Source organism: Trachemys scripta, chromosome 6 (assembly GCF_013100865.1).
Source record: "Trachemys scripta elegans isolate TJP31775 chromosome 6, CAS_Tse_1.0, whole genome shotgun sequence".
Lineage (NCBI taxonomy): Eukaryota > Metazoa > Chordata > Testudines > Emydidae > Trachemys > Trachemys scripta.
In genome coordinates, this window is record NC_048303.1 from 42,058,656 (window position 1) to 42,085,018 (window position 26,363).

The window sequence follows — 26,363 nt, forward strand, 5'->3', positions numbered from 1 at the left end:
CAGCCGTGTTAGTCTGTATCCGCAAAAAGAAGAACAGGAGTACTTGTGGCACCTTAGAGACTAACAAATTTATTAGAGCATAAGCTTTCGTGGACTACAGCCCACTTGGGCTGTAGTCCACGAAAGCTTATGCTCTAATAAATTTGTTAGTCTCTAAGGTGCCACAAGTACTCCTGTTCTTCTTTTTTTGAAAAGAAGGTGTGAGGATACTTAACAGGGGGAAATAGATTCAATGTGTGTAATGGCTCCATCTCTCAGCCATTCCCCATGTTAAGTATCCTCACACCTTCTTGTCAAACTGTCTTGATTATCACTACAAAAGTTTTTTTTCTCCTGCTGATAATAGCTCATCTTAATTAATTAGCCTCTTAGAGTTGGTAGGGGAACTCCCACCTTTTCATGTTCTCTGTATGTATATATATCTCCTTACTATATGTTCCATTCTATGCATCTGATGAAGTGGGCTGTAGCCCACGAAAACTTATGCTCAAATAAATTTGTTAGTAAGGTGTCACAAGTACTCCTGTTCTTTTTAAGGTGTTAACAGACCACTTCACCTTGAATGGTTTCTTACAATGCGAGTTAACTACTTACATTAAACAATCTGTTCTACTTTGTATTTAGCTGTGAGTACCTTTCCCAGACCTGAAGAAGAGCTCTGTGTATGAAAGCTTCTCTCTCTCAGCAACAGATGTTGGTCCAGTAAAAGATACTACCTCACCCACCTCTAATATCTCTCTAATATCCTGGGACCCACAAGGCTACAACAACGCATAGAAAAAATTTGGTAGAGATTCATCCTCAATAGAGCTGGTGCCACAGTTTTTTGTTTTTGTTTTGTCTCCTGTTTTTTCCCCTAGTTTTGTGTTTTAAATTTTGGATTTATGATCACTTTTAGCTTTTCATATTACAATTAAAAGTTTGTGCTGTTTATACAAACCTGAGTGATTAGGGGACGGGCGTGCACAAACCTGACTGATTGGGTAGGTAGTGCATATAAACCTTCTGAACTGATTTCATCCTACAGTAGAGAAGGTTCATGTGCAGCTGGGCTTCTGCCTCACCCTTACTAGCCCAAACTCCAAAATAAGCATTAAAAAACCCTAGGAAATTAATACAGGAAAAAAATGCATTGTGAAGTGGTTGCTATATCAGCAACACACCTGATGCAAACCCACAGAAGTGAGAAAATGAAAAACTAAGCCACTTAGCAGTGCATACCTTCAACCCACATGCATGCCTTACCATTTACCACAACTTCCATACATCAAGCCTTAGTTCTTCCCTCCTAAGTGTTTATCTCCCCTTTTTATCTGACATCCTGCACACAACCCTTTAACAAAGTACTCTCTTTCAGCACAGCCAACTACTGCAACAATAATCCATAACTGCTGGCACTGGGGGAGAAGAATAATCTACTAGAAATGTGTATACAGAATGGTGAAAAGGGGGATTATGAAAGTTCACCCAATACAGTATAAAGGACACTTTTGGAATACTTCCATTTGAAGCCTTCTGTAGTCTTTAAATATTGGAGTAAGCTGCATAAACTTTTACAGCTCTTTAAAAATTCAAGAGCTGAAATGTATCTTGGACTTCCTCAGGTTGGTCTTAAATCGTAGGATTGATGGATACCAACTTGATCATATGGGATAGGGAGTGTTCTTACAAACGGACAAGGCTTTTCTGGACCTAGATAAGCCAATGTTTCTACCCCAAAAACATCCATAAGATTTGAAGTCCAAAGATTCCTTCACCAAACAAAATCTAGATGATGAATTAAATTTCACCCTGGATTACTTTTTATACCTATGTGGTAAAATTTCCCATGAATTACCCAAAGTAAGAAATAATATCCAAATAAATGTACCAAGAATAACATTCTGCCTTGTCTGAATTGTTTGCTGTGGGGAAAACATGTTTCTAAATAGGAAAAAATAATTTTATAAAACAGTCCTTTCCTATTTTAGTCAAGGAGATAACCTGTGATTTGGGTGCGAGCAAACATTAATTGTCTTGGAAACCAACAAAACAAGCCATCCAAACTTCAGGTTAAATTTATTTATGGGGAAAATGCACAAACACATGGGCACAAAGTAATTGGTAAACAGATATCCTTTGATATCTAGTGTGATTTTTCTTTTTTGATTACATGTAGAATTAAACTGATTGCGAGTTGGGAAGGAATTTTCTCTTGGAGTGTTACCAGGGCCCTTTTTTCCTTTTGAAATCATCTGGAGCATTGAATAGGGAATCATTCATTTGGATCAGATGGTTGTATCGTACATAATCAATTTCCTGTGATAATGGGATAGGGATGAGTTGAAGGAGTGAGGTTTATTGTCCTCATAACCTTCTTACAAATAGAAGAAGAAAATCTGGGCAGTGTGGTCTTTATATATGAGTGACTCATGTGCACACACTTACTTAATAAGAAAGTATACTCAGTAGTGCAAGTAGGGCAGTACAGGGGGCTGCCGGGAGACAGGAGTAGAACATGGGGCTGCCGGGAGGCCCCACACCAGCAGCTCCTCTGGCGCGGCTGTACTGCCCCCAGCCCCACCCCTAGCCCTTCCACGTAGCTGTGTCTATTGTCTGGGGTCTGTACAGCCCTGCCGGAGGACAGGACTGGAGGCAGGGCCGGGGGCAGTACAGCCGCGCCAGAGGAGTTGCAGGTGTGAGGCTGCCCGGCATCGCCATGTTCTGCTCCTTTCACTGTTGCGGTTCCAGAGTGCCCTGCAGTTCAGAAGTCTGAGTCCACATCCAGCGCTATGGTATTTAAGCGCTTTTGAGTTTTACTCCAAGTGTATTATTGTTTGTATTGCAGTAACGTTTAGGAGCCCAAGTGATAGATTTTTGTGCTATGCAAAATTAAGACTGTATGGGCATTGTCAACAGACAAATTCTGACCTACATTAAGATAAGGAAAAAGATGTGCATTATGGCTTGTTTTACTCGGGTTTTTTTTCTTTATCACCTCCATCTTTACATATGCATAGCATAGGGAAAATCAAATGAATACTACAAATACGGCGTTACCAGTATGTAGTTATCTAAGGCACTTGAAAATATTTTACTAACATTTTATGTGATGTAAGTACTAAGATGTATCTGTGAAGATAATTACATAGGTTGGTGGTGTTTTTTAAAAAAGCTTATAAATATAATTATATATTTTTCACAAAGCAGCACATTTCTTATTTTAAAATTAGACTTCTGTGACTCTCTTGATCGAACCAAGAGGATTCCTGGTATGTGTGACTATCTTCTGCCAAGAGACCATTGCACTTCAAACATGCTCACTTTCTATGTCCTTTGAAGACAGTAGAGTCTACTCTCTTAGCATGGTGATGCATTTGATATTCAGTTGGGCTATGTCGGCAGCTGGCACTTCCATTACAGCTGAAGCTGATAGCACCACTTATTATTAAGGTTGCCTCACACATCCCGTTATGACTCCATTTTCAGTTGCTTATAACTTTGCCAAACTTTACCCATTTCAACTAAGGTTTCATGCTAGGTGTCTGCTTCAGACTGTTTTTGTTTTTGAAAACTTCAGACAAAATGATTCAGCCTGTGACAGATGTGGCAGTTTCTTGCAATATCCTTGAAATTCTTTATTGCATTAAGCTTATGTATTACTGTGGGTTGTGATTGTATGTAACCTCTCTGGGGGGGACATATGATGTGAGGCCTGGCAGTTCAAAGGACTTTATTGAAAAAGTGCCAGATAAGAATGGACTTTTGGACAATAAGTGTTAAGGAATTTCCTGGGGAATATCTAGGGAGAGGTTAATGCAAATTTCCCACCACTGTTTATGCAAAACTCTTGCTCTTTGAAGCTACATCCTGATGTGAGGGTCTTTGCTGATTATCTGTTCCTGGAGAATGGAGATCGAAGGTCTGAGCCATGTAAAGAAACGGATGAAATGTCTACAGGGTTGTTCTGGTTCTGGATTTGAGACCGTTACGAACTTATAACATGGGGGAAAATCCAGTTGTGGGTTTTGAAGGAATAACATCTGCCAGAATTTGAGGTTTGATTTGGGGGTACCTCTGGCAAGCTTTTTAGCATGCGTGTAAGTCTCTTATTGTTTTAATATATTTTCTTTGTAATGCTTTCACCTTAAGAATAAATGTGCTTGCTTAGAAAGAGATTTGTGGCAACTGGCAACTGCTAGCAATTACACTGTTCATAGGCTTTGGAGAGAAAGCACAGATGGTGGCCTGTTTAGGCAGTCTGGGGTATTGGAAATATCAGTGCTGGAAGGGAACTGTGCAGCCTGGAAAAACCCCAATCAGGAGGGCATGAGATTCTGGTATTTGCCCAAGAAAGGTGACAGCTGGGAATCAGAAGCCTAAAAGTGAGTGCCCTTGGACCCAGGAAGGGAAATGCGGATGCAGTTGCCCTGAAACTGTGACACAGCTGTTTCTGAGATCAAGGCGAGGGGAAAATGTTTTTCCAGCTTTAAAAGAAATTTGGGTAACCTTTTCTTTGAGAAACTTAAACTTAAGTCTCCCCCCCTTCATCCCCCCCATGCTTTGGAGCAGGGACTTGAAATTTGGCAGGAGGCGCCCTTTGTGTCAGGGATGTGGCTTTTGATGTTCCTGTAACATCTGACCAAATTTGACCAAGTTATAGACTTAGAAAAATCTGTTTGCACGTTCTCAGTTGACATTTGCTAGGTCTTTGTGACTAAAATCCCCAATGATTCTATTTGTACTGGGTATGTTATAGTTTGCATGGGGTGAGCAGGAATTTTTCTGCAATAGCAATTCTCAGCTATTCCGTTCATGCCACGCAGCGTCTGGGCACCAGAACTGAAAGGGAGGCAGGGGACTGTCTCTTCTGTGCTTTCAGTGCCCTCCCTGATAATGTCCAAATACACCTCTACCTCGATATAACGCTACCGGATATAACACGAATTCTGACATAACGTGGTAAAGCAGTGCTCTAGGGGGGTGGGGGGGCAGGGCTGTGCACTCCGGCGGATCAAAGCAAGTTCGATATAACGCGGTTTCATCTATAACATGGTAAGATTTTTTTTGGCTATTGAGGACAACGTTATATCGAGGTAGAGGTGTAGTGTGGAGAAGGAAATTATCTGAATCGAATGCATAGGGAACAAGTGCTTGACTGGGCGTGGGATAATAGAAGACTGGGACTAGAGGCTGGTTGCTGGTGGAAGGAGATAGGGACTAGTTGGGCGTGGAGACTGACTGGGAACCAGTGAGTTTTGGAGAAAGAGGTTGGTGGAGGGACACATATCTCATGAGGGTGCAGGGATGGAACAGGGACTGGCTGAGCAAATCGTGGGTCTGAGAGCTAGGTATGTGGGAACACTGAAACTGAATGAGGAGCATGGGGAAGGAGACTGGGACTGACAGGATGCAGTGCAGCTGGGGAATTGGGTATGGTGGTAACTGGATGCTTCAGGGAAAGAGACAGATCTTATGGAAGGGGAGAACTGGGACCGACTGGCCAAGGAGAGTGAGACTGGGAGCCAGAGTAGAGGGGATCTGGGAGCTATCGTGGGTAAGACTGTGATGGGGGATATTGTGTGTGTGTGTGTGAATGGAATAGGGAGTTTGGAGTGGGGGACTAGGACTGGCTGGCTGGGCAAGAAGACTGGGACTACTGGAATGAGAACCCTGAGGAATGTAGGCTGGGACTGGCTATGTGAAGAGAATAAGATTGGGTCAAGGCTGGAGGGAGATGGGACAAAAGGGGTCAAATTTTGGGGAAAATGGGTTGAAGTCTATGGCACTAGAACATGCTTCCTTCCAGAGCATGGAATGGAACCTAAGGTTCCTGAGACTCACTGTTCCTCTACTGCAGGAGTAGGCAACCTATGGCACGTGCGCCGAAGGCGGCATGCGAGCTGATTTTCAGTGGCACTCACACTGCCCGGATTCTGGCCACTGGTCCAGGGAGCTCTGCATTTGAATTTAATTTTAAATGAAGCTTCTTAAACATTTTAAAAACCTTATTTACTTTACATACAACAATAGTTTAGCTATATCTTATAGACTTAGAGAAAGAGACCTAAAAATGTTAAAATGTATTACTGGCACATGAAACCTTAAGTTAAAGTGAATAAATGAAGACTCGGCACACTACTTCTGAAAGGTTGCCGACCCTGCTCTACTGTCAGCAGATGGTTGTGAAACTCTTCAGCAAAATATCTTATACCCTTTACTGCTTGTCTACTTAGAGAATGACAACTTACTACTACTGTTGGTGTATGCAATGTAGTTGTAGCCATGGTGGATCCAGGACATTAGAGAGAGAAGGTGGGTGAAATAATATTTTATTAGACCAACTTTTGTTGGTGTGAGAGTCAAACTTTTGACCTGAAGGAGAGCTCTGTGTGGCTCAAAAGCTTCTCTCTCACCAGTGTAAGTTGGTCCAACAAAAGATATTACCTCACCCACCTTGTCTCTCTAACTTATTACCACTCATGTGGGTGTCGATATGATGCAACATGATAGAATTCCTATTTTTTTTCAGTTTGCCTTTTTAAAACCTAGGAAATTTCATACACAAAACTACATTAGAATAACATTGTTTGCAAAGTCAAATACTCAGATGTTAGGAAATGCCAAAATTAAGGTTGTCTGTGCAACGTTAATTGGGCTCCTTTGTTATTTTAATGCAGTCTTTGATTACATGATCACATACTGTTTCTTCCACAGGACCCTGCCTCATTCAGTGCACAGGATATATCTGCTCTGGGGATGAATCAGGACTGTGTAATAAAGGTGACTGCCATCTGTAGGACACTTGCTTCATTTGTTGCAGAAATTGAAAGGTGGTGTAGTGAATGAGGCAGGGGATTGCAGGTCTCATGGCTAAGGCATTTGAATGCTTTCCTGGAGAACTGGATTCTATCCTTGCCTCTGCCATTTACATGATAGTTTAAATGACTTGCCTAGCATACTTTCACAGGTGGTCACTAATTGTAGTGTTCCTTATTTTTAGACTTCATGTATTGAGACCTTGATTTCAGAAGTGCTGAACACCCAGAGCTGCAACTGAAGTCAGTTGGGGCTATGCTTTGAATATATAAAAAGGTCTATATAGTGCTAAGTCCTCTGAAAAATCAGGTTTTAGGTTTCTCAAATTGGACACACGAAATTAGCAGATACTTTTGACATTGCCTCAGTTCCCCATCTGAAAAATTAAAATATACCCTCATCTCTCAGAGGTGTTCTGAAAATAAATTAATATTTGTGAAGCACTCAGGTACTATAGTCATGAGTGCCATAGAGAAACCCAGGAGGAAACTAACAATTCTGTCTTCAGAGCAAGATTTAAATAGTGTGCAGTAAGTAAAGCATGAGGTCACATATTGAACAATGGGGATAAAACAAAATATTGAAAAGCTGCTCATTAATTGAACACCATCCATTCTGTACACTGAATTAGAGGTTTTGTGGAAAAAATGTTACCATATAATTAGACTGTATCATAATATATATGCACACGGGCTGAATCAAGATTGCACAGGCAAGCTTAATTCTGGCGTTTTCTAGCTTTTCAGTGCTTGACTATGCAAACTTAATATTCTAATATTTTTTTTGGAATTTTGTATAGAAGACGTAATAAGCTCAATGGAATAAAACACAATCTGAGAAACAGTTTTAGTGAGTTATAAAAAAATAAATTTACTGACACTAACTAGATGCTCTACTTTGAGTGCATCTGTAACAATTTGTAAGACAGTCAGAGGTCTTATAAAACATAATAATTGTAACTTGTAAATCAGTACTCCTACACTGTTTTGAGATTACAGTAGTCCTGAATATTTACAATAGATTGCAGCAAATGGGAGTAGAAGAACTAAAAGATTATTTTGGAAGAGTTTGGCAGATAAAAATAGTTCTTCGAGTGCTTGCTCATATCCATTCCATTAGGTGTGTGCGCGCCGCGTGCACGATCGTCGGAAGATTTTCTACCCTAGCAACACCGGCGGGTCGGCTGTGGAGCCCCCTAGAGTGGCGCCTTCATGGCGCTGAATATATACCCCAGCCGACCCGGCGCCCCCTCAGTTCCTTCTTACCGCCCCTGACGGTCGTTGGAACTGTGGAGCGCGGCATAGCTGTTCTCCACTCTCCCTAGCTTAGTTAGTTATTCGCATTTGTAGTTATAGTTCTAGTGTTTGTAGTTTAATAGTTAAGTAGCTTTAAAGTTGTCAGATTTGTTATTATAGTCCAGGGGACTAAGGGGGTCGTCTCCCCCGGCCGCGGGCCCGGGCTCATGCCCAGAGCTCCCGGCTTCAAGCAGTGCGCCTCCTGCGCTAAACCTATGCCCACGAGCGACCCGCACGACTCCTGTCTGAAGTGCCTGGGAGAGTCCCACCAAACAGATAAGTGCAAGATCTGTAAGGCCTTCAGACCAAGGACCAAGAAAGAGCGGGACTTTCGGCTCCGGCAACTCCTGATGGAGGCGGCACTTAGCCCGGACACTCCCTCTACGAGCCAGGCCCCGGCGCCTAGCGCCTCGGTGCGCAGTGCCCCAGCAGCACCGGCAATGCCGACAGCGCGGGTGGTGTCGGAAAAACCTCCCCGGCACCGGACCTCATCGGCACCGCAGCAGGTACCTCGACGCCGGTCATTATCCCCGGGGCATAAAAAAGCCCATAAGACGGGGACCTCTGTGCCGAAGACGCCGGCTCCCCCAGTGCCGGGGGTAGAGCCGAGTGCGCCGGTGGAGCACCGGAAACAGGTGCCTCCAGCACTGTCAACTCCGGCACCGAGGCCGTTGAGTCCGGTGCAGATAGCGTCTCCACCGAGACCGGCGGTAATTCAACTCCCGTCGACTCCGGAGACCTTCGTGGCGGCGAGAGACTTGATAGCTCTCACGGAGCCGGCACCGCCTCAACCACTGGCACCGACGGCACCGTTGACTCGCCCGGTCCAGTCAAGGGGGAAACCTGCCTTGATGCGCCCTCCATCACAAGGGCTGGAACCTCGGCACCGGTCCAGGTCCAGAAGCAGGTCCCCACGCCGCTCGCAGTCCCGGCACCGAATATCACCTCGGCACCGGTCGTACTCGCGGCCAAGATCTTCGTCGCGGCACCGTTCTACGTCTCGGCACCGCTATGATCGTCGGCACCGATCAACGTCGAGACGTAGTTCTCGGCACCGCTACGGTCGACGCTCGACGTCGAGAGGCCGCTCCCGGCACCGGGCATACTCCAGGTCCTCGTCAAGGTCCAGATCCGACTCCCGGCACCGACGAGGTCATCGGCACCGATCGCGGTCCCGGCACCGTTCGCCGGCACCGCGCAGAGATAGATCATCTCCGGACCGGTACCGTGCGGCACCGCAGCCCACGGGGATCGTTTCGTCTCTTTCGGCACCGCCATGGCCGTCAAGATCAGTGTCTCGCTCCTCGGAGGACCTGTCGAGATCGGCATACCCCCCTCAAGGGCAAGCCGAGGAACGGAACTTGGGCCATTGGCAGGAGATGGCAGAGGACCACTCTCATGGACCATCTCACTGGTCGTTTTGGACCCCGTGGGCGTACCACCAGGAGCAAGGGGCTCCAATACCATCGACCTCTCGCTTGGGTCACTCGGTTAGAAGGGCCCCAGAATCCACCATCTCTCGGCCTCCGCCAGGGGGCATGGAGGCTTCCGTGTCCACGCCACCTGACACCATAGACCCAAGTACAGGTGATGCTCCGGCCCAAGAGCAGGGGGATCAGGACCCCCCCTTGGATCCAGTACCACCGGAGGCATCTTCCTCCTCCTCTCCGGATGAGGCAGTGGCGGGCACTTCATGTACAGGTCCCCCTCCGATAGATCTTCGGGCTCACCAGGATCTCCTGCGTAGGATGGCCCGTAATATGGACCTGCAGGCGGAGGAGATAGTGGAAGTGCAGGACCCTATCGTGAACATCCTCGGAGCGGATGCCCCATCGAGGGTGGCGTTACCCCTGATCCGCACTATTCAAACCAATGCGGATACGATATGGCAAACTCCTGCCTCTATCCCACCCACAGCGAGAGGGGTGGAAAGGAAATACTTTGTCCCGTCTAAGGACTACGGGTACTTGTATACCCACCCCCAACCGTGTTCACTGGTGGTGGCATCAGTGAACGCACGAGAGCGCCACGGCCAGCAGGCGGCAGCGCCTAAATCAAAAGAGGCTAAGCGGCTCGATTTGTTTGGCCGTAAGGTTTACTCAGCCGGAGGGCTGCAACTTAGAGCGGCGAACCAACAGGCGCTACTGAGCCGCTACAATTTTAACTCCTGGAACTCTATGGGGAAGTTTAAGGAGTTGATCCCCCAAGAGTCCAGGGAAGAGTTTGGAGCCATGGTAGAGGACGGTAAGAAGGTGGCTCGGACCTCCTTGCAGGCCTCCTTGGACATAGCGGACTCGGCTGCGAGGACCCTGGCTTCGGGTATCGCTATGCGGAGGATCTCCTGGCTTCAAGTTTCGGGTTTGCCTCCGGAGCTGCAGCAAACCCTACAGGATCTGCCCTTTGAGGGACATGGATTGTTCTCGGACAAGACGGACTCTCGCCTGCAGAGCCTCAAGGACTCGAGAACAATCATGCGCTCCCTGGGGATGCATGTTGTGGGACCTCAGCGCAGACCATTTAGGCCGCAGCCTCAGCGCTTCTACCCCCCCCGCCTCGTCAGAGACAAGACTCGGCCCGGAGGCGAGGGCGAGGTGGTAGGAGAAGGTGGACCGGCCCTCAACCCGGCCAGAACCAGGGGCCACCTAGACCACTTTCAGGCCCCAGGCAGAACTTTTGAAGGTGCGGTCGAGGACGGCGCCCCAGTCATCCCCCAGGATCCAGCCCCCTCCTTTCGGGATCGTCTCTCCCACTTCCACCGTGCTTGGTCCCTTATAACTTCGGACCGTTGGGTCCTCCGCACGGTGGAGAGGGGATACGCTATCCAGTTTTCTTCTATCCCCCCCTCCCACCCCCCTTCCCCGTCCCTCTTCAGGGACCCTTCTCACGAGCAACTTCTTATACAGGAGGTTTCTACGCTCCTGGCCATGGGAGCCATAGAGGAGGTTCCGATAGAGTTAAGGGGCAGGGGATTTTATTCCCGTTACTTCCTGATCCCCAAGTCCAAAGGAGGTCTGCGGCCCATCTTGGACTTGCGCGGACTCAACAAATTCGTAGTAAAGTTGAAGTTCCGCATGGTCTCTTTGGGGGCCATTATCCCTTCCCTCGATCCTGGAGACTGGTTCGCCGCCCTCGACATGAAAGACGCATACTTTCACGTTGCAATTTACCCGCCTCACAGACGCTTCCTGCGATTCGTGGTAAACACGGTGCACTACCAATTTGCAGTCCTTCCCTTCGGCCTATCCTCGGCCCCAAGAGTGTTCACGAAATGTATGGCTGTCGTGGCAGCGTACCTTCGTCGGCAAGGGATACAGGTGTTCCCGTACCTAGACGACTGGCTGGTACGCGGTCGCACCAAAGAGCAAGTTCAAGCTCACGTCCACAGAATAGTGCACACATTCAACGAGTTGGGCATCCTACTCAACAAGGACAAATCCACTCTAGAACCTACCCAGAGAATAGAATTCATCGGCGCAGTTCTAGACTCCAGACGTGCACAAGCCATCCTGCCAGACAACCGCTTTGGCACCATCATGAACCTCATTCAAGGGCTCAAGGCCTTCCCAACTACCACGGTGAGGTCGTGCCTTACCCTGCTGGGTCACATGGCTTCCTGCACGTACGTAACCAGGCATGCCAGACTTCGGCTTCGCCCACTCCAGACCTGGGTGTCATCAATATACCGTCCACATCGGGACAGCCTGAACATGGTGGTCACGGTCCCGAACTCGGTCCTGGCCTCCCTCACCTGGTGGCTAGATCACAATGTGGTCTGCGAGGGGATGCCATTTCACGCCCCACAACCCTCTCTGCACCTGGTCACAGACGCTTCATCTCTGGGTTGGGGCGCCCATCTCAACGAACACCATACCCAGGGCCTGTGGACTGCACCCCAGTTAGCCCTGCACATCAATGTTCGGGAACTGATGGCGGTGCGCCTGGCGTGCCAGGCATTTCTCAATCTCCTACGTGGCCGCTGTGTGTTAGTTCTCATCGACAACACCACGGCCATGTTTTACATCAACAAGCAAGGAGGAGCACGTTCGTCAATTCTATGCCAAGAGGCCATTCGCCTGTGGGACTTCTGCATCGCCCACTCAATTTATCTCACGGCATCGTTCCTCCCTGGAGTCCAGAACACTCTGGCGGACCGACTCAGCAGATCCTTCCAGACGCACGAGTGGTCTATCCGTCCGGACATCATACATTCCATCTTCCAGAAGTGGGGGTTTCCCCAGATAGACCTGTTTGCATCTCGAGACAACAGGAAGTGCCACGTGTTCTGCTCCCTACAAGGTCGAGCTCCGGGCTCCCTCTCGGATGCGTTTCTCCTTCCCTGGAAAGACCACCTGTTTTATGCATTCCCTCCGTTTCCTCTGGTCCACAAGGTACTGCTCAAATTGCGCAGAGACCAGGCACAGGTAATTCTGATCGCTCCAGCGTGGCCGAGACAACATTGGTACACCACGCTGTTGGAACTCTCGGTTCAGACACCGATCCCGCTTCCATTATGTCCGGATCTCATTTCCCAGGACCACGGTCGGCTGTGTCACCCCGACCTGCAATCACTCCACCTCACAGCGTGGCGGCTCCATGGTTCACCCAGGCAGAGCGGCAATGCTCGCACTCTGTCCAACAGATTCTGCTAAGCAGTAGGAAGCCCTCAACACGGACCACGTACCTGGCCAAGTGGAAACGGTTCTCCTGTTGGTGCGAACAACGAGCCACGCCCCCGTTGCAGGCACCTATTCCTCTCATCTTGGAATATCTCCTCTCCCTAAAACAGCAAGGGTTGGCGATATCTTCAATCAGAGTTCACCTGGCTGCTATATCAGCCTTTCACCCAGGGGAACTCGCGTCCTCGGTATTCTCTAACCCGATGGTTGTTAGATTCCTCAAGGGCTTAGACCGGACGTACCCACAACAGCGTCAGCCCGTCCCGACGTGGGACCTTAATCTGGTTCTCTCCAAACTCACAGGTCCTCCATTCGAACCACTAGCCACCTGTTCACTTTTGTACCTATCCTGGAAGACAGCCTTCCTCGTAGCCATCACCTCAGCAAGGCGCGTTTCTGAACTCAGGGCGCTTACATCCGAGCCCCCTTATACAGTTTTCCATAAGGATAAAGTGCAGCTTCGTCCACATCCTGCCTTTCTCCCTAAGGTGGTTTCTCCATTTCATATCAACCAGGACATATTTCTCCCGGTCTTTTATCCCAAACCACATGCCACTCGCCAGGATCAACGTTTGCATTCCCTGGACGTACGAAGGGCCCTGGCCTTCTATATTGACCGCACAAAGCACTTTAGAAAGACGACGCAACTCTTCGTTGCAGTGGCCGACCGAATGAAAGGCTCACCGGTCTCCTCACAACGACTATCCTCCTGGATTACGTCTTGCATCCGGACTTGCTATGACCTGGCAGGTGTCTCAGCACCGCACCTCACCGCTCACTCCACGAGGGCCCAAGCCTCTTCGACTGCTTTCCTGGCACATGTTCCGATACAGGACATTTGTAGAGCGGCGGTTTGGTCATCAGTCCACACGTTTACAGCTCACTATGCACTAGTGCAGCAGTCCAGGGACGATGCTGCATTCGGGTCAGCAGTTTTGCACACAGCAATGTCTCACTCCGACCCCACCACCTAAGTTGGGCTTGGGAGTCACCTAATGGAATGGATATGAGCAAGCACTCGAAGAAGAAAAGACGGTTACTCACCGTTGTAACTGTTGTTCTTCGAGATGTGTTGCTCATATCCATTCCAAACCCGCCCCCCGTCCCCACTGTCGGAGTAGCCGGCAAGAAGGAACTGAGGGGGCGCCGGGTCGGCTGGGGTATATATTCAGCGCCATGAAGGCGCCACTCTAGGGGGCTCCACAGCCGACCCGCCGGTGTTGCTAGGGTAGAAAATCTTCCGACGATCGTGCACGCGGCGCGCACACACCTAATGGAATGGATATGAGCAACACATCTCGAAGAACAACAGTTACAACGGTGAGTAACCGTCTTTTTTCATGTTAAAAGTTCAGACTGTGGTTACCTTTTTCTGAACTAATAGTTTATTAAATAATATCCAGGAACGATGAGACATTTACAAATTTTATAGTGTTAAACCTAAACCTAGTTACATTTTACCCATACAAACAGAGTAAATAATTTTTATTGGGTAGGAGAATGTCACCTATGAATAGCTGCTTTGTTTGTATGATTTCTATAAATAACATGCAGGGAATACAGGAGGGATTGTACTTTTAGAAAATAAGTACTGTTCAGGTAACAAGAATTACAAATGTAATTCTGTTTAAAGATCTGTTCTAAGTTGTGAGCAATTTGCCCTTTAAAAAAAAAAAAAAAAAAAAAAAAAAAAACCTTTTAAAAACATGTAGAGGGTATACTCTGTGCCTCAGAATAACATTTGAGGGTAGTTTATATTAGTTATTCTGATCTGGTGCCTGTAGTGATTGAATTTTCACAGATCCCCTAGTAACTGCCCTCATCTTTTGGTAAAGTTGGTAATTATCCGGTAAAATTATCTGACACTTGAAATGCCAATTTTTTAAAACCTGTAGGCAACTATTACATTTTAATTTATATCTTTCATACACATAACTTGCTATTTGTATACCATTGCTTCTATTCAATTCTATGGTACAGTATATGGTACTTATATATCACTTTTTCTAATCTATTTTACTAAGACGCTTGTATGAGAACAAGTGCTCTGATTCAGAGTTCTTCAGTTCATTAAGCTTATTTCCCGTGTGGAAGTTATCCTCTCTCTGGGACATAATTATTCATATAACAACCAGTTCTGATCTCAAGAGGATTTTTCTAGATAGGAAATAAACAAATCACCACTGAAGAACAAAGATCAAGTTAATATTCCTGGTCGTGGAAGAATGCAGACAGTGTGACGCACCATAATTTTTTCTAAAAACATGACATTTAAGAACTTTTACAAGAGGCAAGCAGCCTTATAAAATTGTTTGGACTTCGCTCCACATTTTTTAATAGGCATTTTTATGCAGAAAATACTTCCAAAAAATTAAAATGTATGAGAGCGCCTCCTACCGCTTCACAGCAATGGTCAACTAGTTAAGTACCATTTTCAGGAGTGTGTGTTCCTGTTGACTTCAGTAGAACTCGTATACTAGTTGGCACCCCTGCTGGCAGTCACAGCAGACAATTCAGTCTTTATTGATTCAATCCTTGATATGTCTTTTTACTGGTAGAGGTAGCCCATTCAGGACTGAGTTGCAGTGCACTGGAAGAGGTAGTCCTTACAGGGGAGGGTTGAGATGCATTGGAAGTTTGCACTGCAGTTGCACGTTCTGTGGATAAATGAGTTCAGTTTTCAGTGCTGTTGATTTGGCACCTTAAGGTTTTAATTTTAAAAAGAGAAGAGCTCAGTGGTGTATAGACAGAAGTAAATAAAAGAAGTCATGATGGGTGCTCTGGCACTAGAAATGGAGGAAAGGGTGTTTGCCAGATACTCCTGTGACCCTAAACACTGGTATTGCAAAGTAAGCAAAACTGGAATGTCCTTTATTAGAATAATACAATTGAACTCTGAAGAAGTATGCTAATGGACACTGCAAGGAGAAATATGGGAGTGAAATAGTGTCAATTTTAAGTGAACATTTAGTCTCAGAGTTTTATGTAATCACTAATTGCTGTGTTGAATAGGTTAGTACAACTGCTTCATATTTTGGGTAGCTAAAATATTTGCTTATATGAATACAGTAAAGTACAAGCTGTTGATTAATCTTTATATTAAGACACTATTAAGTCATTAATGACTCAATTAAAAAAAGAGTTGTTTGGCCTACAGCTACCTCAAGGAGTCATTCAGGACTGGCTTTGACACAGAGGTGTGATTCAATTGCAGTCTTATGAGAGCACCTAAGAAACAAGTGATTTCCTTATTAGTTGTGTATTGTAAGGAAGGAAATATGAGTGTAGTTTATTCAATTACAGTAGTATACAAAAAGTCATACAAGGGCTTGATGTTTCAGAAATTAAGATTAAGTCTAAAATGTATAACTTCAGGATTGTTTTTAAAAGACAAGCCACATAAAGTTATTAAATTATGGAATGCAAACTATAAATGTGAAATAGCAGAAGAGTGGACTGAGGTCATTCAGATTATAAATATTGGCTCTAGTACTAATCAGATAATACTGAACTTGCACCTTTTGTACTATAAAATGTAGGTTTCTCCTCTTTGTGTAATAAAATATATAATATTGCCGAGATGTCTGTATGAAATGCAAAACGACCAGGCCCTCTTTTATAAACATGGGAATGTTAGATGAAGAAAGAAATAATAATAAACTACTAGAGATAGAACTTAAACAGGATTTAAAGATGTGTATTGGGAGTTGGCCAATTAAAGACTTAAGCCAGGAATAAGGAAACTATTCTTCTTGCACTTTATAACAAAAACCAAACAAACGAACAAAAAACAGTCTTCAATCTGTGGACCCAGGCAAAGGCTCCTACTGTAGATCACTGGAAAAAACTACTGCTACAATATATGTAAAGTCTTCCTTCATTAGATATTCTAAGAACAGTGCAAGACAGACAGACAAAAAAATGGATAAAAGTGATTGTTTTCCTGTTCCTGGTATACTAACAGAAATACTGAAATGATTTATTTTTTGATAAGGGCACTAGAATTTTGTATTTATGGGAACAATGGATAATTAAGAAGGGTATACATAAAAGACAATACTGAATTATATTCCCCCATGTCTAATTTCACATACTTTCTATCACCTCAGTTGAGTCCTCTCTTCCTTCTCTCCCAAAGAAAATGTTCAGCTTCCCCAAAAAAGATTTTAAAATTTAATATGAATGGTTAAATAGACATAATTTAATATATGGTTTTATGTAGATAACTTGAAAAAAGGAAAAACTGTAATATAACAATATACTGCTCAGTATTGTTAATTTTGTATTAAGATGTGTACTTAAACATGTCAAGACACTATTTAAATGTTTTATTGTAAATTGTTTAAATATCAATAAATCTTTTTACTTAAAGTGTAGTTATATAAATATTATATACACTACAAAAAGGAGGATACAATTACATTTTGAAAAATGGAAGATAGATTTTCAGCTTTTTCCAACTTTTATGTCTCAACTTTTTTTTGTCATAGTGAAGCAGTTTCTTTCCAAACAAAAAAGGTTCAGTTAATATCATGTGTGTGTGTGTAGATTTCTTATTTATCTTTTCATGGAATTCTATGATTGTGATGAATTTGATATACATATCTAGATAACTTCTTAAGTAATAGTTTTTAAGGGAGTAAAATCCTAGTAGTAATAGCATGAGTATCCTGGTTAATTTACATTAGAGATGATGGTATGATTTGTATTTAGCCCACACTTTGCGATTGTCATTTATACCAGTGGTTCTCAACCAGGGGTCTGGGGCCCCATGGCGGGGTTGCAAGCAGGTTTCAGAGGGGGTCTGCCAAGCAGAGCCAGTGTTCGACTTTCTGCCCAGGACCCTACCGAGTCTAAGCCCCACCACATGTGGCTGAAGCTTGGGGCCCTGAGGCCCAACACCTGGGTCTGAAGCCAAAGCCTGAGCAAAGTAGCTTTGCGGGGGCCCCTGGGGCCTTAGGCAGTTACCTTGCTTGCTACTCCCTAAGGCTGGCCCCAGCTTTTATATGCAGAAAAACAGTTATTGTGGCACAGGTGAGCCGTGGAGTTTTTATAGCATGTTGTGTGGGGGCTCAAAAAGAAAAAGATTGAGAACCTCATAAATGATCTGGAGAAAGGGGTAAAAAGTGAGGTGGCAAAGTTTGCAGATGATACTAAACTGCTCAAGATCGTTAAGACCAAAGCAGACTGTGAAGAACTTCAAAAAGATCTCACAAAACTAAGTGATTGGGCAACAAAATGGCAAATGAAATTTAAAGTGGATAAATGTAAAGTAAAGCACATTGGAAAAAATAACCCCAACTATACATACAATATGATGGGGGCTAATTTAGCTACAACAAATCAGGAAAAAAATCTTCGAGTCATCGTGGATAGTTCTCTGAAGATGTCCACGCACTGTGCAGAGGTGGTCAAAAAAGCAAACAGGATGTTAGGAATCATTAAAAAGGGGATAGAGAATAAGACTCAGAATATATTATTGCCCTTATATAAATCAGTGGTACTCTCACATCTTGAATACTGCGTACAGATGTGGTCTCCTCATCTCAAAAAAGATATACTGGCACTAGAAAAGGTTCAGAGAAGGGCAACTAAAATGATTAGGGGTTTGGAATGGATCCCATATGAGGAGAGATTAAAGAGGCTAGGACTTTTCAGCTTCTAAAAGAGGAGACTAAGGGGAGATATGATAGAGGTATATAAAATCATGAGTGATGTGGAGAAAGTAGATAAGGAAAAGTTATTTACTTATTCCCATAATACAAGAACTAGGGATCACCAAATGAAATTAATGGGCAGCAGGTTTAAAACAAATAAAAGGAAGTTCTTCATGCAGCGCACAGTCAACTTGTGGAACTCCTTACCTGAGGAGGTTGTGAAGGCTAGGACTATAACAGCATTTAAAAGAGAACTGGATAAATTCATGGAGGGTTAAGTCCATTAATGGCTATTAGCCAGGACGGGTAAGGAATGGTGTCCCTAGACTCTGTTTGTCAGAGGGGGAGATGGATGGCAGGAGAAAGATCACTTGATCATTACTCGTTAGATTCACTCCCTCTGGGGCACCTGGCATTGGCCACTGTCAGCAGACAAGATACTGGGCTAGATGGACCTTTGGTCTGACCCAGTACGGCCGTTCTTATGTATGTAACCCCTGATTTATACTAGAGCGAAGTGTGTGTAAAAATGCTAACATAATTCGGGAACATTTTTACACCCTCTTTGTTCTGGTGTTAACAGCAACACAAAGTTGGGGCCAATCTTACGAAGTGCTGAGTGCTTGATTTAATGCCCTTAAGTCCTCAGTAGCACCTTGTACAGAGAAACTACTTTATCAGTAGTTAATTAAAAAAACCAAACCCATAATAAGAAACAGTATCCCTCATTGCTAGAGTACTACAGGAAAGATTTCGCTGACTGGTCAGCTGGTTGAATTGGAATATTTGTTTTTTGGAAGCTAAGTTTAGATCCTAGCTCTCTAGTCCAGGATTTCTCAAACTTGACTGCACCATGACCCCCTTCTGACAACAAAAATTTTTACACGACTCCAGGGGGGACTAAAATCTGAGCCCGCCAAGCCCTGCTGCCCCCAGTTGGGGGATAAGGTTGCCAGGCGTTCAGTTTTCGACCAGAATTCCCCCTTGAAAAGGGACCCTGGCTGCTCCGGTCAGCACAGTTGACTGGGCTGCTAAAAGTCTGGTTGGCCGCAGTGGCTCCTAGAAGTGGACGGCATGTCCCTCCAGCCCCTAGGCGCAGGTGTGGCCATGGGTGCTCTGCGTGCTGCGTTCCTTTTCACTGGAGCTAATGGGCCCCTCATCCTTTATTGGTGTGGTCTGTAGGACCTACTGCAGTACAAATGATAAGAATAATACGGAAATTCCTTCCTAATCCTGAAACTGACAGACTTCTAAAGCCATGTGCCAGGGGTCTGTCAGTATCCTCCACTGCCTAGAAAGTCCCAATGACTGATGCACCATATGACCCCAGCTCTGTACATTTCTTTAAAAAAAAAAAAAAAAACACACTGCAAAACAAACGAACAAATGCCCACCAACCCCAACAGGGTTTTTTGAAACTTTAAAGCATGCACAGAATATAAACTGAGTACCTTTCATTATCATATGGCCATCAATGTCATTTACTACAACAACAAATGAAGGATGGCTACCTCTTATGCCAAGTGTCAGCTTAGTGTGGTTAAAATAACTGTTTCCTATGAACCAGATAGGATTCATAATGCAGATAAAAACTAGGTCTCAAGAGTGATTGAGTCCCACAGTGTGGGTACCTTTTCGGTATGTGACTATGCTTTCTATTGGTTATACATAGGACATGGTCCTTTAAAAAAACATGTGACTCATTTTGCTTAGCCTTGTAATCTTTAAAAGTTAGAAAGTAAGTTGCTTAACTGAAATATCTTTTTCTGTATCTGGATTGTGGACTGTGTTTGGAAAATGAAACCTAATTGTAAAGAAGGGGCCAGATCCTGACCTGATATAAATTGGCCTAGTTTCATTGATTTCAATAGAAGTACATGGATTTACACCCCAGATTGGGATCTGGCCTAATGTTTTAAAATCTAATACTGATGGTATCCATCTTGACTTTATTATTATTATTTATTATTAAAAGGCCTGTTTTGGCATTGTCAGAATGTGCACTCAATGAAAGATTTGTAAAATTATTTTCTGTTCTTCAGTACAGGTAAAAATCATACAAAACAAGTTGATAACTAAACAATGTCTTTAAGTCAGATATTTTTCTTGAATCTGAGCCTTTTAAAGTTTAGCCAGGTCTCTTGGCATCTCAGAACCTTTAATACATTTTTACAATCTCCTGGTCAGATCAGTATTCTTCTGTTAGGGAGTTAAGGCACAGAGACTAAATAACTTGACCTACACATCTCAAAATCTGTAGTAGAGACAGGAACACATTCATATCTTCATAATTCCAGTGTAGTGACTGGGGCATAAGACCATCCTTCCTCTATCTGACTGTAGTTGTCTGCATTTGTGAGTAGGTAAATTACTGGGACCACCTTTTACCTTCCTTTTGTAGCATCAGTGCCTTACATTCTCAAATATCATTAAGTTTAAACAGCTAAAGTTCATTTTCAGAAATGCCAACTGTAATTCATAGACTTAAAGTCCAGAAGTGACCATTATAATCTTCTAGTCTAATCACCTACAGTACATAACATCAGTCATACAATTTCACTCAATAATTGAAAACTTATTTCCAAATATGCTTCACTTTAGAGTATATTGTTGAGATTATATGTTCTTACATTCTGCACTAGGTGGACTGAGCAAAATAGGGGAAAAGGCTATTTAAAAAATGTTGTAAAATTCATTTTCATTTGAAATTGTTTTGTTATAGATGCTTTTTTATAAAACTGGTTAATTCAAGTCTTTGATGTAAATATTTTCTTTTAGGATGGTGTTTTGGAAGAGGACAATGAGAAGGATTTCTATGAGTCTGATGAAGAACAGAAAGAAAAGGATCAAAAAGTGAAGAAACCCTATGCTATGGATCCAGACCATAGATTGCTGATACGAAATACAAAGCCCTTGTTGCAAAGCCGGAATGCTGCTGTATGACAAAAACCTTTGTGTCTTGAACTGCTAAGTGTCCATCCTTCAAAAATGTTTTAATCAAGTATTTAGAGCATCCAGATGTAGAGTATGCCCCCCCATATGTATAGAAAATACCATGCAGAATTGTGTAGTTACACAATAGTACTGTTGTAGCTAACTAAAAGTAACCAGTTCTCAACTGCATGCCCTTAAAAGTGGAAAAGTAATTTAATACTAAAAGTCCTGAACAGCCATGTTATGTGCTGCCTACCTGTTCTTTAATATTAAGAGGAGAATTAGGCAATACAGTATATGACTGCTGCCATAGCACTTCAGGTTGTTTAGCTTACCAGTTTTCAGAAGCTCTGGTGAGACAAACCCTGTTAATATGTGGATGAAGACTCTCAAGGAAAACTGTAGGTGCTTGTGATTTATTAGATGGCACTTTTCTCTGAGGTGGGGATTTTCAAAGGATCCTGGAGGAGTAAAACACCCAAATCCTTTGAAAATCCCAGTATGAGTCCTAGGTTCAGTCTCCCAGCAGAATTCTGAGGTGGCTAAAACATCATCTGCATAGTACATGCTGAATGTCTCTGGGAGCTAGATTAAAAGATCTGAATTTTCATAAATGCATAAGTCTTTAAGGTCAAAAGAAACCATTATGATTATCTTGTCTGATCTCCTACATAACACAAGCCATGGAATTAGACCCATTAATTTCTGCCAGACCATAATTTCTACTTGTATTAGAACTGATCTTTTTTTTTTAGAAAGACATCCAGTCTTGATTTACTGGTTTCAGGTGATGGAGAGTCTACCACATCACTAGGTAAATTGTTCAAATAGCTAATTATATTTGCTTAGCTCTAGTCTAAATTTGTCCAACTTCAGCAATTGGACATTTATCTAGATAAGATTTTAGATAGTGGAGAACTCTTTTCTTGCTCGGGTACATATAGACCATGATCAAGTCACCTCTTAACCTTTTCTTAGATAAACTAAATAAGTCTCTCGTTGAAAAGCATATGTTCTGAGCCTCAAATCATTTGTAGCTCTTTTCTGAATCCTTTCCAATTTGCCAACGTCTTTTTCAAGTGTGGACACTAGAACTGAAAACAGTATTCTGGTAATGGTCTCAGTAATACCGAATAGCTTGATAATACCACCTTCCTACTTCTACTACATATTCCCCTGCTTATATATCCAAAGATTATATTAGATCTCTTAGCTTCTGCGAGATCATGTTCAGTTGGTTATCCATCATGATCCCTAAGTCTATTTCAAAGTTGCTGTTTTCCAAATGACTGTCTGCTTGTGTAATGTGACCTATGTTCTCGGTTGCGTTTGGCAGTATTAAAACTCATATTCAGATGAATCCAGGTTTAACGATCCACATCACTCTGAATACTTAATGTCTTTCTCATTATTTGCCATTCCACCAATTTTGCAAACTTTACCAGCAATAATATTTTCTTCTGTATCATTGATAAAGATATTGAATATTTTGGGCCAAGAACAGATCCCTGGGGACTCCACTAGAAATACATTATATGATTGCTCATTTATATTTACTTTTTGAGATCTATCAATTAGGCAGTTTTTAGTCCATTTAATATGTTCTACATTCATTTTGTATAGCGTTTATTATTTAATCAAAATATACTGTGGCACTAAGTCAAAGTATATTATGTCAACATTATTACCTTTATCAATTGAATTTGTAATAGCATCAGAAATATCAAGTTTGTTTGATAAGACCATAAAATCATGGTGATTGGTGTTTATAGAATCATAAAAATGTAGGGCTGGAAGGGACCTCCAAAAGTCATTTAGTCCAAACCCCCTCTTTGAGACAGAGCAACGAATACCTAAACCACCCTGACAGGTGTTTTTATCTAACCTGTTCTTAAAAACCTCCAGTGACAAGGATTCCACAACCTCCCTTGGGAATCTATTCCAGTGCTTACCTATCTGTATAAGTTAATTTTTTTTCTTAATATGTAACCTAAATGTTCTTTGTGGCAGATTATTTCTTGTCCTATCTTCAGTAGACATGGAGAACAATTGATTAGCATTTTGTTTACGACAGACCTAAATGCATTTAAAACTCTTATGAGGTCTTCCATCAGTCGTCGTCTTCTCAAGACTAAACACGCCCAGTTTTTTAAACCTTTCCTCATAGGTCAGGTTTTCTAAACTTTGTCACTTTTTATTGCTCTCCTCTGGACTATCTCTAATTTGTCCATATCTATCTTAAAGTATGGTGTCCAACACTGGACACAGTACTTCAGCTGAGGCCTCTCCATTGCTAAGCAGAGTGGAACAATTGCCTCCTGTGTCTTATATAAGACATTCCTGTTACCACACCCCAGAATAATAGCCTTTTTTGCAACAGCATCACATTGTTGGCTCATGTTCAATTTGAGGTGGTCATTCTTTTAATTCTTGCCAGACTGCATCCCTTATGAGCCCTTTCATGGTTTTGTTCAGAATATTAGGCTGCCCAACCTGTAGTTAAGAGTCATCCCATGTTCCCTTTTTAAAATATTGCTACAACATTAGCTTTGTTTCCAGGAGGAGGACCTATTAAGTTTTAAAAATCAATTGTGGTTTTTTTACGGTCTCTTACATTTTGTTACTTGGCTCACGAGCACATAACCCTACAGGTTTCCTTTTGTTGTTTTACGTCCTTGTAGGTCATTATTAAATGCAAATTCCATTGTATAGCTTGATTAATATGGTAATAGGAAAAGGTTTTTGGTGATGGTATTACTGTTTAAAACTAATTAATGAACAGCTATTGCTGGAGCTAGATTTAATAAAAATAAAAAGCTTTATATAGATTTAAAGAGAGGGAATTTTCTCATTCATTTGTACTGATAAGGCTATAAGTTCTGGTTTCTTAAAATATCAGTTTGATTAGAACTTTAGCTACATCTGCTTATTATTTATTTATTTATTACTGATAGGAATGTAAGTTATTCATTAGATTATAATTCAGAAATGAAAATATATCCTGTCTTTTCAATCAACCCCTTGGTATCAAAGATTACATATGCAAAAATAGAAATTTAAATTTTTGTACAAGCAATGAGTGTGTAATTTTGCAGCTTGAAAGTAGAGCATTGTGTAGTTATTTTAAGATAGCAGATTGTTCTGCATGTTAACATTGTATTTTCAGGTGGTGATGGCAGTTGCCCAGCTTTACTGGCACTTGGCACCAAAATCTGAAGCTGGCATTGTTTCTAAATCCTTAGTGCGTTTACTTCGTAGCAATAGGTGGGTCAAGCTCTTTTGTTGAACTTCAAACAGAACTTGCTAAACAGTTTGCCGTTCAGTTTTAAATTACATGTAACTGTACATCATAAACTGAGGCTTATATATTTGTGCTAGATAAATATTTATATTTTTGTAGTGGTCTACAGTTTACCAGAATATGCACACAGCCCTCTGACAGATACCTGGAACTAGCAGAATACACCCCAAACCACTCACTTTTTTGATAATTATCCTTGGAAAACTACTTTTAAAACACCTGTTAGTTGTCAAGTATTGTCCATCCCACATTTACAGCACAAATATTAGGTGAAGCCAAATGGTTATCTACCACAGTAGTTTCTGTAGTGCAGACAAAGAGTAAACATTTTCTTTTTAGTCTCACTATCTAGAAATATATGGGACCTTCTTGAGTTTCTGGTTTGCTGTATGTGTTGCAATGCTAGCTTCAAAACTCCTAAATAAATCCTTAATTTTTTTTGTTTTGTTTGAGGAAAGCCGTATGTCAAACAAAGGCTGCATCATTACATTAAAATGTAATATTTTCCTTTTAAAAGTATGCAGTGTTGTTTTAGGCTGTGTTGGTCCCAGGATTTTATAGAGAAGATGGGTGACCTGAAGAAGAGCTCAGCTTGTCTCTTTCACCAACAGAAGTGGTCCAATAAGAGATATTACTTCACCCACATTGTCTGCCTTTTAAAAGTGACAGTCCTAAATTTGTGCTGCATCTTGCTATAAAACTGATGAGTGACATGTAATAGCTGTCATGCTTCAACTTTTTCTTGTTTCTTTGGCATACTCAAATATATTTTATAAGTCAAATATACATGGTAGTTTTTATGCATAGATATTTATTGAAAATTCAGCTAAAAACCTTTCAGCAATACATGCAAGTGCATCTTTTTGGTCTGAATTTTTGTTTTTTGCTTTTAATATACTGTTCTCCAAATATGTGATTTTGATAAATATATTCAACAGTACTTTCTCTTTTTTTGATTTGTAGGGAAGTGCAGTATATTGTTCTGCAGAATATTGCAACCATGTCAATTCAAAGAAAGGTATACCTTGCTTTGCATTTTCTAGATTGTACTTTAAATTAAGCATAGGCACAACTACTTCTTCAATGGCTTTTATTTTTCAGGGCATGTTTGAACCTTACCTGAAGAGTTTCTATGTTAGGTCAACTGATCCAACGATGATCAAAACATCAAAGGTGTGTTTTATAATACATAATATATATATATATATTTCATGTATACACTGTATGATTAGTTAGTATTTCTAACAGGAAAGTAACATACTCTTTGACTGCTGTGAAACTCATGTGTCTCTGAACTATTCTGCTTTTTCAATCTGATTTCTACAGATGGCCTTTGGGGCAGGCAAATGGGTGATTTTCCAGGTACAGCAGGCTAACTGAATATGCTGAATGGAAATGTTGTGTAAGGTAGCAATGGCTCTCTTTCTATCTGAAGAGGTGTCCACACAGAGTTACTTGATATAAGTAGCAGATATGCTTTGCTTTTCACTTCAAGATCTCAATGCTTTATGTTGGGGGGAAAGTATTATTCCCATTTTATAATTCAGGAAATTTGAGATACAGTCACACTGTCTGTGTGTGAGAAATTTGGGAATAGATGTCAAGTTTAGGATTGTCCAGAACTTCACTTTTCTGTGCAGAGATGACCACAAAATTTAGGACTCAAATTTAGGACTTATGGAGTACATAGTGATATAATTTT

At 42.5% G+C, this 26,363-nt stretch overlaps 1 protein-coding gene across 2 annotated transcripts in view; it reads left to right on the forward strand.

The window, feature by feature from the left end:
* AP3B1 (adaptor related protein complex 3 subunit beta 1) overlaps positions 1–26,363 on the forward strand; it is a 282,184-nt gene that overhangs the window by 109,038 nt on the left and 146,783 nt on the right. For both annotated transcript variants that reach the window (XM_034773780.1, XM_034773779.1), the window contains exons 8-11: positions 21,205–21,363; positions 24,527–24,624; positions 25,625–25,679; positions 25,763–25,834. In XM_034773780.1, coding sequence (XP_034629671.1) covers positions 21,205–21,363; positions 24,527–24,624; positions 25,625–25,679; positions 25,763–25,834 — 384 coding nt within the window. The remainder of the gene's footprint in view (positions 1–21,204; positions 21,364–24,526; positions 24,625–25,624; positions 25,680–25,762; positions 25,835–26,363) is intronic.